The 13,167-nt window shown below is 47.0% G+C and overlaps 1 protein-coding gene across 4 annotated transcripts in view; it reads left to right on the top strand.

Annotated features, from left to right (window-relative positions):
* The window catches only part of LOC119449644 (uncharacterized), a 365,645-nt gene that overhangs the window by 303,319 nt on the left and 49,159 nt on the right, over positions 1-13,167 (top strand). For all 4 annotated transcript variants that reach the window (XM_037712865.2, XM_037712866.2, XM_049665344.1 and 1 more), the window contains exon 4: positions 8,928-9,020. In XM_037712865.2, coding sequence (XP_037568793.1) covers positions 8,928-9,020 — 93 coding nt within the window. The remainder of the gene's footprint in view (positions 1-8,927; positions 9,021-13,167) is intronic.

Below are 13,167 nucleotides of genomic sequence, written 5' to 3'. Positions count from 1 at the left end.
ACAAAACCACGAGGCGGCGCAAGGGGTCAAGAATAGAACCCTGGGGAGGAAAGAGCACGCCGCGCTCAATAGGACTGCGGCAGGAGAAATGGATGTCGACGACTCTGGCTTCCAGTCTCGGGACACAAAAGGCACGCGCGTAGCGTGCGTGCGAAGGCGAACCGCTGGTTTGGCCTAGCTGCGAGAAAACCAAGATTAAATAGAAGACGGACCAGCGGGGATGCACCGCGCGCCGAGTTCGGCGTTCACCGCGCCACGGTGACCCTTTCCTTTAATTGGAAGGGGCGATGACGTTGAAAGTCAGTTGTCGGGATTTCTCCCCGAGGGAGACGGCGTTTGGTTCTTTGTGAGGCCGGAGCAATTTAGCGCGAGGCAGCTAGCGTTATAGGAATCGTAAATTTGCCTCGGACTCTTGTGTTTGAGGGCAAAGCGCTAAGGGCGAATGGCTGAAGGCAAGAAAATTACTTGGGATTCTGCGTGCCAGATAGATAAGGCACAGAACGTATTGTTATTAAATGTGAAGCACTGCACGTTCGGCCGATTCGAGCACCTTTTGAGAGCCGAAGACAGCGCCAGGAATATTGGCAAGTGTAACACTTGGATAAAGTATAATTCTGGTTCTAGTGATTGACTTGTATAGTCACAGGGCTAGGCTAAAACTATCGTGGGGAGCGTTTCGTAGGCTGAAACTATGGCAAATATCTCGTGGAATGACCAAACTTCATCTCTAGTTCAATATGACCTACGTTACTACATGAGCAGTTTGATCTTGTTTGATCTTTTGTTCACTCTCATAAAGAAATTACTAAAGAAAGTAAGAAGAAATACAGACATACGAAAAGGCAGGCACGCTAACCAGAAAGAATCCGGTTGGCTAAACTGGACAGCTGAGAGACACACACACAAAGACTGTAATGTGAACGAGAAAGAAGAGAGAAAGAAGCAGAAAATTAATATTATGCAAATTCAACGCACGGGTTGGAATCCTTTGTTGTCATTCTGTGGAACGTTGCCTAATCCCATGCAAGTGAGTGAGTAACAAGTTTATTAATCGAAGGGGTGAGGGGTAAGGGAAGCTAATTTACGTAGGCTGCAACGTTTATGTTTATGCACAGCCCAGATCACAACCTTAATGTCTCGCGGTGTTTGTGTTTTTACGCGCAAAGCGGTTCACAAGTTATGCCGAAATGCAAACAGCATTCATGCGAATGCACGCTGTGAGACGTCGACGCCGTGACGTCACGAGAACGAAGGTGCTGTGTAATCCTTGTAGAGCGAAGAATTACGAGGGGGGCGTATTCAGAAAGAAGTGCGATACGGAGGGCAATGATAGGTTTAACTGCTTAACCTGTTTCATTCATGAATGTTTGGCCTAGTGAAAACTGGTGCGCGCGTGCACGTGCTGTCGCACATTCTATACGAGACATTCTATACGAGCCAGTCATCTCAATAAGCTAGTTAGCGTTGGCATGAGGGAAGTGTGCGTACGATGGTGACTTCATGGTTAGGACATCGGACTTTAGGGCTGGGAGGCCAAGCTTTGATCCCAACATTGAATACTATTCTTTTATTTTGTGTGGCGAGCTGTTTGGTGAGACAGCAAGAGCAGTCACGCTCAGCAAAGTTCGAGAAGGTTCCGAAAGAAAGCTTCGCTTGAAAAAGAAACAGCGTCGTGGATCGAATGACGCGGGCACACGTGATGGAGCGTACGAAATGGTCGCAATTTGTCATGGAGTCCAGTAACTTTTTAGACAAACCAAGGGACAGCTGGGCACGGAACGGAAGCGCAGCATTCGAGAAGGAAGCAGCCTCATTATGCCAATTCTTGTTAATTTTCGTCATTTATTCCAGGATCCCTACTCTGGCGACATTGCGAAGATTATGTACTGTGCTAGTTTGGCAACAGGTGCTTCAGCTTGCCCGATATGAATGTTTGGGACTCCCCCGCGTGCACGTCGCAAATTTCTCGGTCGAAAGAAGACGTACTTAAATCTCCTGCGACTATTTCTGCTGCATATATGAGTGGCTGTGCTATCAACAGCGGACACTATACGTAAACTAGTTAAACTCGCCCTTCAAGAAAAGCCACTGGCGCACAATTCCCCGAAGCTCTCTTCAGTGGCGTGCAATAGTTCGTTGAAGATGGAACTAACTTCGATATCACGTCGATTACTACTCCATGTTTACTCAAGAAATCTATTATGCCTAGGATGGGTGCATTTGAGAACTGTTTGCCTTGGGTCTCACGACACTTCGTCGAAGGATTGCCTCAAAATGAAGAAGGAAAAGGCGGTCTTGAAGCAGATTGCGAGAGGCCGTTCGTCTCGTAGGAAGCTAATGCCACCGTTTCAAAGCGACACTCCCGATGCCGTCCGACTTAAAGAATGCCGATGCCTCTGTCAAGAGTGCGCCACATCCGAAAACACCTCCTCTTCTGCCCCCTAGGCCTGGCGGAATCCCATCTAAACCAGAAGACAAGGTCATGGCGCAGAACAATACACCTTGGTCCGCACTACTAAAGCCAGAGCTGAAGCCAAAGCCACGGCCGGAGCCGGAGCCACGTTCAGTGATACAACGCACCGCTGTAGAGGGCACAGTGCAGGTTCCTGACAAATTGCCCGAAGACCGGCAAGTGGTTGTGATGCTTGAGTCTTTCATGAATACTTTTCGAATGCCCTTGAATAAGCTACATACTCCGCCAGCTCGAAGCGCAGTGCAAGTGCTGGATGCTCTTTATTCAATGCTTGCAAGTCTTGAGTAAGCATCATGGCTCACTCGCAGCATTACAGTCGCACTGAAGTCAAAACGCTGCGGTTTGCTCTAACGATGTACTGCCACGTACTCCAACGTACTGCTAACGACCACTGGTCTTTGGTCATCCCAGGTGGCTTCAACCCGCATCACCAGCTAAGGGGAAGCACCAAGATTAATGTCAGACAGCATAATGACGGCAGCCCAATATATACCGGCGGGCCACTTACTTGGAATTTGGTTTCGAGGCGCTTTGCTGTACGCAGTGCAGCATGCACAAATACTGTTCGCTCTCTCCCTCTTTCTATTCCCCCTGTCCCTTCCCCCAGTGTAGGGTAGCAAAGCGGATGCTTGCCTGGATGACTTCCGTGCTTTTCTTTTCCTTCCTTTCTATATCTCTCTATGGCTAGCATTGCGCCCTGTGAGTAACTGCTTCAAGAGGAGGAGCAGGAGCGTTGCTATATATAGCCTTTAAATAACTACCAGCGCTTGCTCCGCCTGAGCGCCCTTAATGAAGTATGGCCGGGTCTGTAGCCCGTATCTGCTCATACCATGGAGGAAACAAACAAAATAGGAGAGTCCCTGGCGTCACATTTTTGAAGCCGGAAGTGCAGCCATCTTGGTGTGCCATCTACCTTTGCGCCTCCAATCAGCCGGAGCCGATAAGCGCGAGCTTTGAACTTGCATTGTTAGGAGCCGCCGGAAGTGTGCGCTGCCGACGCGCGTCAAAACAAAGCCTACGAAACTGCAGTAGCAGTTTTAGTGAAGGAGACGCGCTCTTGTGTTTTTCCGTGGCGCGTCGAAGAAGACGACGAAGACCCTCGCCGTGATTGCTTGAGTTATCTGTTGCTGGCTGAAACATACTCACAGACCCAAAACACAACTTTCAAGCTTACACACCACGCTCCAAAGTCAGCTTTTCGCGCGAAAAAAAAAATGGGCTGCGAGAAAGACACCGAAGGAAAATTCTTATCTTTATTTTCAGAAGCCGAAAGCAGCAGCGATAGCTTCAGGAGCGCAGTTGCTATGGCAACGTTGACGTTCGGGGTACCAGTCCCAGTGCTCCTTTGCGAAAAACAGCATGTGACTTCCACCACACTTTCTCCAACACGTCCGTGCTGGCCGGGGCCTCTCCTACGCTTTCCTTCCTCCATGGCTCATACAGACAAGATGAACGGCGAAACCACTTGTTTTGGTTTGCAAAATAAGCTTCAAAAGTAAAAAAAAGACGACTAAGTATTACAAAAACGAAACAAAATCCGCACAGGCGGAAGGGAGAAAGGCCGAGGATCTAGAGCCCGCGAGAATAAATATTGAAGCGTGTGAACCATCGTAACGTACACTTGAAATGGTTCAGAATGGAACCGCTCAATTTTTTTGCGACAATTATACACGAGTAGCATTTCAGCTTTGAAGAGAAAAATTGAGCTCGGAACCAACTCCGACTACCAATCCAAATTGATGTGAGAGGCAAGAATGCTCTCATAGAGAATCACAGAATTGAGTTCCATGAAATCGGTGGCATTAGGGGGAGGAAGCAGAATTTTGATTTTGGAGCCTCAAATTTTACAGCGAAGCTGTTTCTGCGGAGCCTGTGCCATCGTTGGTTCGCTAAAACCCATGTGACGTAGCGGGAGAGGAGAGGACAAGATCTCAACCCTGCGAGAATGTTGTGAGAGGGTGCAAATAAAAAGGACAATGGAGAGGGGGGCTGACGTAAGTCGTGCCGTCCAATACTCGCGTTGGAGGGGGAGAGCGGGAGGCGCGCCAACCAATGGCGGTGTACGAAAAAAGTAGGTCAAAGTAGAAGTGGGGTGAGAGGGGAGTTCGCGTTATCGTTGGTTGTATATACAGAGCTACAGTGTACTACAGAGCTTTGGTCAAGGGCTCTTGTCTGGGAACATCGTAGAAAAGCGTGAGGAACTCCCTGTGAACGCCGCCGCCCGTGGACGCCGATGCGTCCCATCCCCCGCAACGCGTTAGGAACGCCATTGCCCGTGGACGCCGACGCGTCCCATCCCCCACAAGTAGCGCCGTTCACAGCTTCGCTGTTCGACCATCTTCATGGAGTGGAAGGGGCGCTGATTTTTTTTTTTTTTTTGTGTCTGACGAGTACCTGTGCGCACCGTGCTCTTAGTTATCGGCAGCGTCAGAGACAAGAAGGGCGTTGTCCTGAGCGAAGCTGGAACACTTGCTGTGCGCAATCGTTGTTCACGCCTGACTACTACTTAGCGCAGTCATTGACTGGAGGCTGCTGCAGAGCTTGTTTCAGTTTAATAGAAGCGTCATCACTAATTTCAGATAACTCTCCGTTAACCGTTTTTTTTTCATATTATGGTACGGACATCGTTCCGGACGCAGTTACACCAATAGCGGCGTAACCAATACCAAATACGCGCGCGTCACGCACGAGTGAAAGCCATGAAAACTAAGAAACCAAACCTTCATTTGAATACATTTCAAAACGCTCAGTCAGACAGGAAAAAAAAAGAACAAAGAAAAGAAAGCGCATATGGCAGTGGATGCATGGCAAGCGTGGGTGGTAGGATGTATACACCACCCGCGCCCGCCTGGCTGCTTATTGCGAAAACTGCCCGTGTATCTCAGATTCCTCGCTTGATTTCCAGGGCATCGTTAACTCGCGTCATTTGTCGAGGACCCGACGACTTCGCAAGAGTTCGCATTACTCCCGCCCTAATGAAGCAGGCTCGCGATCGAACTACTGAGTGCCTTACATATGATAGGAAGCAATTCCAGAGTGTCACTATGTCAGAAGTTTTAGGGTTCTCTAGATCCCCTGAGTTGTTGACAAACGGCGCCTGCCCGCGCTTCGACTGGTGAAGAAGTGAGCCCCTTCCTGGCAGTTAATGGGAACAAGTGTGGAAAGAAACTTTGTTTAGTCGAATTTGTGTTTTGTTAATCATCACTCAGTTTTTTTTTTCCTCCTTTAGAAATGTTGCTGAGCAACAAGAAGCGCAATATTGCACAGTACGTTTAGTTTGGATAACCTAACATGGTGCCAGAGACATTCAAGCAAATGACAAATTTCGAAGCAATCAATACATGAATATTTACGTATGGCATGCACAGTCGGCACAGAAAAGCAAAACAAACATTAACTGCTACAAAAGGCTAAGGTTGAGTACCATAGGGATATAAAGAAATAGCCTCAAGAAAATCATGTAGTACATAAAGCTGTAAGGTGCTGTCGCACACTAAGTGCCAACATTGAGATGTTAATGGGATAAAAAAAAAATATGATATGTTGTGTGACAGGCATTCGTTTGTTAGTGCGACGTGCGGTGTAGTATGTTATTGTTGACTGTATCGATGTCATGACTGTGCGGGACCTAGAGAGTTGAAACCAAAATGACGTTTAAGAAATGTTATTTAAAGATAAGTTACAGGCCTCAAGAGAGGCATTGAGTACGAGGAGCATTGAGGTGCAATTCAAAATACAATGGCAAGTGCAATACCAAACATCGGCAAGTAGAGATTAAGTAACCACGTATTTAACAAATTGGAAAAAAACGACTACGAATGAAAAAGAAGAGAAACGCTGTGTCAGAACAGAAAAGAAAATGGAAAAAATAACACTAGAAAGTACATTGCTTCGCGCTGTTTTGGCGAAGTAGATCAAGTAGGTATAAATATACAAAAACTACGCTGTTTGTATCGCATTCGCAATTAATTCATTTGTACAGCTTTCAATTAATTGAGAACAGTGAACAGATAGCAAGAATCGGAAACAGATTTCTCGGCAAGTAAGCTAATGACTTTCTGGTACCTTATAAGCATACGAATGAGCTAGAAGACAATGTATCTGGAATCTTTTGCAATACAGCAGACCAAGAAAGCATAAAGCGCCGGAATAAAGTCTCAGAAATAAAGGACAGTACTATAACAAGTGGGACAATAATTTGTAAACAGTACGCGCAAGGATTAGAAACCGTTGCGCTGTATTGCTTCCGGTCGACCTTAACTGACGTTTGTACACCTATAGACATCGTCAATTAAGTAGGCATCAGTACATTATCTGGTGATAAAAGTTGCAGAAGATGACAATGTAGAAAATTGAAGTCGTGCAGATGTCGATAACCAATCCCGACGTGATTAGATCTTATTATGCTATCACGCATTACAGCCTCTGTAGAGTGAACTGTGAACACTTGTGTTCTTTGCACTCTCCGTCCTCGTTCAATCAGCGTTAAAAGCTCTCATTTCCATATAGGGTGAGCCTCTACATTTGTAATAAATGTTTCTCCTTGTCATTCATTCGTCCACAACAACCCACAGCAACAACATATGTCCAGTCCAGAAAGACTGCTGCCCCCTTGCGTATAAGGTAACAAGAGAATAATCAAGACACGTTTACTTCGCCGCGTTAGTTTTATATACGCAGTACATTGCTTTCTTTATATATACCTGTATCTATATATTGTTCTCCGCATGTATCTGCTTTAAAACCATAGAGTTTCCTACAGTAATTACTAGAGGGAACTTTGGCGCTGCGATCGTTGAGGTCACCATGGGAATGATGGGTGGTACGTGGATTTGTCTGATATTCGTGCTTGTGGCTTGAAATGTTCTTGTGGCTTTGTTCATTGCGCTTTGTCTGCCTTCACTGCACTAAATATTAAAGCAATCTATGCTTTTCTAAATGCAGAATACTCTGCGAACACGCATGATCGCGACTAATTGCAGCGGTTCAACCTGTAGAGGTGGCCAAATCGGAACGCGCCAGGCGTCTCAACGCGCTGGATTGCCCGCTTCATGGGTGTTATGCCGCTTATTGATGCACGCGTCGGTGGCGTAATGGTTTCAGTAGCAGGCTTCTGTGCTAGACGTCCTGTGTCCTAGAATCCTGCCGTCAAACAATTTTATAATAATTACTTATAACACAGTAATTTGTTGAAAATTTCAGTTTAGAATGCCACGAAGTCGTTTGGAGCCAGAAGGACGAATATTAGGCAAATCCGTGTACTAACTAGAGTGTACTTGATTTACTAACCATCATTCCCCTGCTGGCTGAATAACGCCCCGCTTGCATATAATGTAGATACTTGCGCGAGAACTAGTTAGTAATTATTGTATGAAACTCAACGTTTAGAACAACACTGGGAATAACACCTTAAACCGCGGATCGCTGCTGTCAAAAGTACTCAAGCAACCAGTATAATTAGGTTAAACTGAGCGCTAGTCGACCAAATTGTGCGCACTTTCGGTGTTTAAACTTTATTCCTTCTAATTTTAGTAAACATGTCTGACAAGTGGGGCTACTAAGCTCATTTGTTAGCTTTTGTGAAGGACACGCCTTTCGCAGCCAAGGAAAACTTTCAGTGGCAATAAACACTCAGACGCGATAGTTTCTTTTTTTTCTGCTGAACACGAGGTTGCGGAATCTATTCCCGAGAGGCGCAAATCGATCCCCATCGGAATGCAGCTAATCTTGCATTCCAAATGAAACCAGAAGGCACAAACTCTCGTTTAGGGTGCGCATTAACGAACTGAATGAAGTGAAAGCTGATCTGCAACCCTCCAATATACGGCATCCCTCGCAACCTGTGTGTGGCTTTCGGTCGATAAACCTCAGCTATGCCTCAGTTAGGAAGTCCCAACCCCCTCAAGTTAATCTTATTGCCCTTCTTTTCCCCGCTCTATCTCTAAACATCACGAATCACTTCGAAACCAACTAAGTATAGGCACGGGGCTGATGTCAAAACAATACTTTTTTTCGAAGAATAGCACAGTTATGACTGTGCTTAGCTGTCGCATTGTTTGTGTACAGCAGTGCACGGCTATAGCTTAGCTATAGTTATAAGCGTGTATACAAACAAGCTTAGACTAGCGTAACCCGCTCTCGAGCCTGTAGCTACTGTCGGGAAAATGACTAGGCTAGACGGGATTGGCGTTCTGTATTATGAGAGAGTGAAGCGGGTACGTTTTACATCACGCAGGGTACACATATCAGAGAGCGACGGAGAGTGATGTGCAAACAGTCTCCGTGTATGAGTTTCGGCGCGAACGGCCTTGTCCGTGTTCGGTAGCGACTCGCCTTGTGCACACAGAAGCCAGTCGTGTCAAGGAATGCGACGCGCTCGTCTTCTCTTGTACGTGTCACGGAGTGCAATCCCTTTGCCTTTCTAACCCACGTGATGGCTTTCTCCCGCGTGTAGGACAACCGGACCTTGCTGCTTCCCTGGTTGGTCTCCATCTCGTTAACCACTCTGCTGGACATCGTCGTTCTCTTCTATCTAACGGCCGAGTCGGTGAGTATCCGGACAGAGCATTCTACGACTGCCTGCTACTGTTGCTGAGATGAGCGTTTTTTTTTTTGCGCGCTTCTCCATTTTATTTGTTTAATGTAATTCCTTCTTCATCTCCCTCCGGCCATACCTTCTTACTCTTCATCTTGCCAAGCACATGAACTTCTCTTCCGCTCGCTTCTGACTCTATTCTATACAGTTCCTTGATCGCATCAGCATCGGCCATCTCTGATGACCAATTTCAGAATTCCCTGCCAGTGAGCAAGAAAAATAACAAAAACAAGAATTTCAAATTCCGCTCTTTACCAAAAAATTGCCACCCTGGTGTCAACATTCCTCGTGTCAACATTTGGCCACTATAGTTCCCTTTGCCAAGCTAAGGTGATGTTTACACCTCCAAGCGTTGAGTTTCAGCATTGCTGGTACACAACATCATCTTTTCTTGTGTTTGTCGCAGAAATTTGAGAAGAAAAAAAGAAAGAAGACGAGACACACAATCTGTGTATGTCTCGGCTTCCGTTCGTTTTGTTTTCTGATGTTTCTGCGCTAACACCAGAAAAGATGTTGTGCCTGCGCAACTTCGCCCAATTGGCATCAGTTTTTACGCCTAATTAATAGAAGTTAAGGAAAATTTAAAGGGGTGTCTAATCAAAATCTGGGGCGCTATAACGTAAAATGATTCCAAACTGTTTTGATTCCAAACTCCTGACGTCAAATTTACGTAACCACCGACGCAACCATTGGGCAGTGACCCGCAGCGTTGTCTGAACAACCCAATCAAACACTCTCCTCGTTTATAGGAGGTCACCTTTGTTCGCTTTCAAAACCAATAACATTGTCTACACTCGGTGGTTTTTCTTATTAAGTGGCTGACAAGAGGTGAGGAGCACGCTCTAGTGGAGAGGGTTTCGATGGGGCCGAGCCAGCACAGTGAAAATAGATAAACGCATGAAGAGGGTGGTGCCGGCTTCTCCGATTAGTCCGCTTCGCCTTACGTAGCTTGCGGTGGCTGGTCGAAAATCGCGGCGGCGAGCAACAGAAGGATAAGAATGCCGCTAAAACGGATCCTCAGCAAGGAAGAGTTGGCAGAGCGATGTCGTATACGTGCCGAAAGGGCTCGATAACGTTTTACTGCCACGTAAAAAGGTTTATCATGCGCAAATAAATACATGCTCACCGGCAGGTGTGAGTAGCGAGGGCCTTAGCGATCGGCGGGCAGCCATCTTCTATTCCTTTCGGAACGGGGCAGTCTGTGGCGTTTCTGCAAAATTTTCTGTTTTGTTCAGCATATCAATGCTTTTTTTTTTGCGTACACGTCACTTTGACGTGGTGAGTTTTCGCGGTTTTGTGGGGTCACGTGACAGACAGGCGAAGTGGGCGTAGCCAGAAAACATTGGACCAATAGCAGAAGGCTAATGGTGAAAAGGCGTCGAATCAGGAATTATTTTTCTTTTGTGCGGTTTAATCATCCATAATCGGTGTGTACACGTTATATCAGATGGGGAGCTATCGCTGTTTTCGTGACGTCGCGTGACAGACAGGCGAAGTTGGGAGGGGCCGGAAATGTTTTGACCAATCGTGGAGTTGCAGAAGTTGGAATCAAAACAGTTTGGAATCATTTTACTTTATAGCGCTCCTATACTTTTAGCGTCAAGTATGTGTTCATTGTTTTTGTCCTTGCTTCGGTGCGTTTGGTCTCTCTTTTTTTTTTAATGTTTTTCTTTTTGCTTTTACAGCGCTCAACGTTTTGATCGGTGTCACGTTTCCATGTGCACGCGGCACACACTCGTCATATTAGAGGTCTTTTACGTCATTATAGCTTCTCTTTAAAAAAATGAGCGCATAAGGGGAACGGGTAATGTAGCGCCGCGATTACCACCGGGTGATCTGGAAAACAAGTTGACGTCCCATAGACGAAACCTAGAGCTCGGGGCGTGAAACTGAAAGTCGATCTGTAGGTCCAGCTGTTGTTTCTGCTGAATTGCACCTTCCTTTGGTGGGCGTAAGTTCATACAAATAAATAGTTCGTGTTTCCGAGGTTGCTGCGTCTAGTCCACCCCCCTAGCTGCCGGCGTTGTCACGAATAAAAATTAATCTCCTTTTTTTTTATCTCGCTACGTTTAGTGCTGATGTCTCCCGTTTGTCGGGCGAGCCCCCATTGGCAATAGTTGGTAGCTTTATCTGCGAAACTTATGCGCCGCACAGAGCGAATTAGACGGAACAAGAACAATAAAATGAAGGACGACACTCGACCATGAAATGCATTGTTGCCCAATAGTTCTTCGTTGGTCAGCATATAAAACCCAACGTGTAACATTTTAAAGAAGTTTGAGGCATCAGTATGGCCACGCACTTACTCCATACGACAAAGACAAACAGGGAGAGAGAGATACCAAAGAATAAAGAAACGAATGGTGGTATGCTATAGAACAGAACATGCGGTTTTCTACCCTACAGTGCCGAATGAGAAGGGGGACGTGAAAAGAATAAAAAGCACAGCGCACAGCACACAGCGTTCACAACCATCGACACAAGCTAACGCCAGTCAGTGCTATAGCCGTTTGTGCAAGTTTGTTCCCCTGAAGAATCCTTCATACCAATGCATTCGTCGCCATTCGTTCGGTGGCTGGTGTGATCGAAATTCTGGATGAATCAAGATGGAACATAAAATGGTCCGCACGCATACACGCTGTATAGACATTTTTATCTGCGATAAGGAACGTAGCCTCGAATCAGTAAGCCGCGCCGCTGTCCTTGCACTTCGTGCGGATCGCTGTTTTGCCAGCTTGGAACGGTAGCAGTGTCATTGAGAATTAGTGTGATTCTAATGTGTTCGGCTGCGATTTCTGCTATGTCAGATTACTAAAGGTCAACGGGCTACCACTGTGACGTATTCGGATGCAAAAATAACTTTCGGAAGCGAACGCGAAGTGCATCTTCAGCCGCGGCGACTTCGTGGGCTCCGCCATTGCGGTTTCAGACAAGCGTCGGCTTTGGATTGCCAGCATAAAAGACAGGATTTGACGCCATCAGCTTTTTCGCGTGTATGTTCAGAAGCTCTTGTTTCTGGTGAGCGCACGGCAACGAACTCGGCATGCATGATCAAACTGGGATATGAACGACAGTTGCGTATTCGAGTCGGTCAACTACAGCGAATGGACGAAGTCAACTATTTCTTCGAACACGCACATTAAAATTATTCTGTTAAAATGAGTTCTAAGATTATCATGCTTTGTAACCAACAGTTCTGGTGGATGTTGACCGGCGATGTAATATGAAGACAGCGTGCGCCGACGAAAAAAAAAAGTGAAGGTGTGTTCCGTTTCTTTCTGTAACTAAAGCCCTGTCTACCGTGTGCCGGCCGCGCTTTTGGTTCACCTGGGCTCTTCGAGCTTCTGGATCTCGCCGGCAAGCTGTCTGGCCGGCGCCACGCATCGCGTGTATTAGTTCAGAAAATTAAGTTGCCGTTACAGAGAGTTGTTCACTTTTCAGCTCTCTCGAGTCGGCGACGGGCCCTTGCACAGGCAGCGCGCCTATTCTTTCAGCGTGTCACGTGCGTCTGGTTGATCGTGGCATATTATTGCGATAGCAATTATATGGACACTCCAAAGCGGATTTCTGCCGTCGTCGTCGCCGTCGCCGTGAGGTTCAGTGTGACGTCAACGGCGATGAAATCGTCACCGCGCTCCGGACGCTGTATGTGCGAGTGAAAGGGCGCGAGGGACGCGCGCTTTCACGGGGAGCGAACGCACGTCACACTGCAGAGCTAACGCGCGTTCTGCGCCGTGCTCCCTGAAGGGCTGCAGAATTAAGCGTCTCTTTCCTTCTTTACTATCACCGTATATAGAGATCAAACGCGACTTCTTCCGTCGCGCGAAAGGCCATGGGGGGACGGGAGGGAGGGGAGGCGACGTTTAGCTGCGGCACCAAATGCGTATTTATATAAAAACGTTGCCAAGCGAGAAGGCGGGTAAGATTTCCGACGCTGCTCGACGAGTGTCCCATTCTGATCGCGTCGAAAACCTCCGAGCCGCCCCCAGAGGCACCGGCAACAGCCACCAACGCCGCGCGCATTCGATGCGAACGCGAGCAAAACGCCGACGGCGTCGACAACAGTTCTGCGCGTTGCTGGTGCTGCTGCATGTCCACC

This window comes from Dermacentor silvarum, chromosome 4 (genome assembly GCF_013339745.2).
Source record: "Dermacentor silvarum isolate Dsil-2018 chromosome 4, BIME_Dsil_1.4, whole genome shotgun sequence".
Taxonomy (NCBI): Eukaryota; Metazoa; Arthropoda; class Arachnida; order Ixodida; family Ixodidae; genus Dermacentor; species Dermacentor silvarum.
This window is presented reverse-complemented; position numbering and strand designations above follow the sequence as displayed.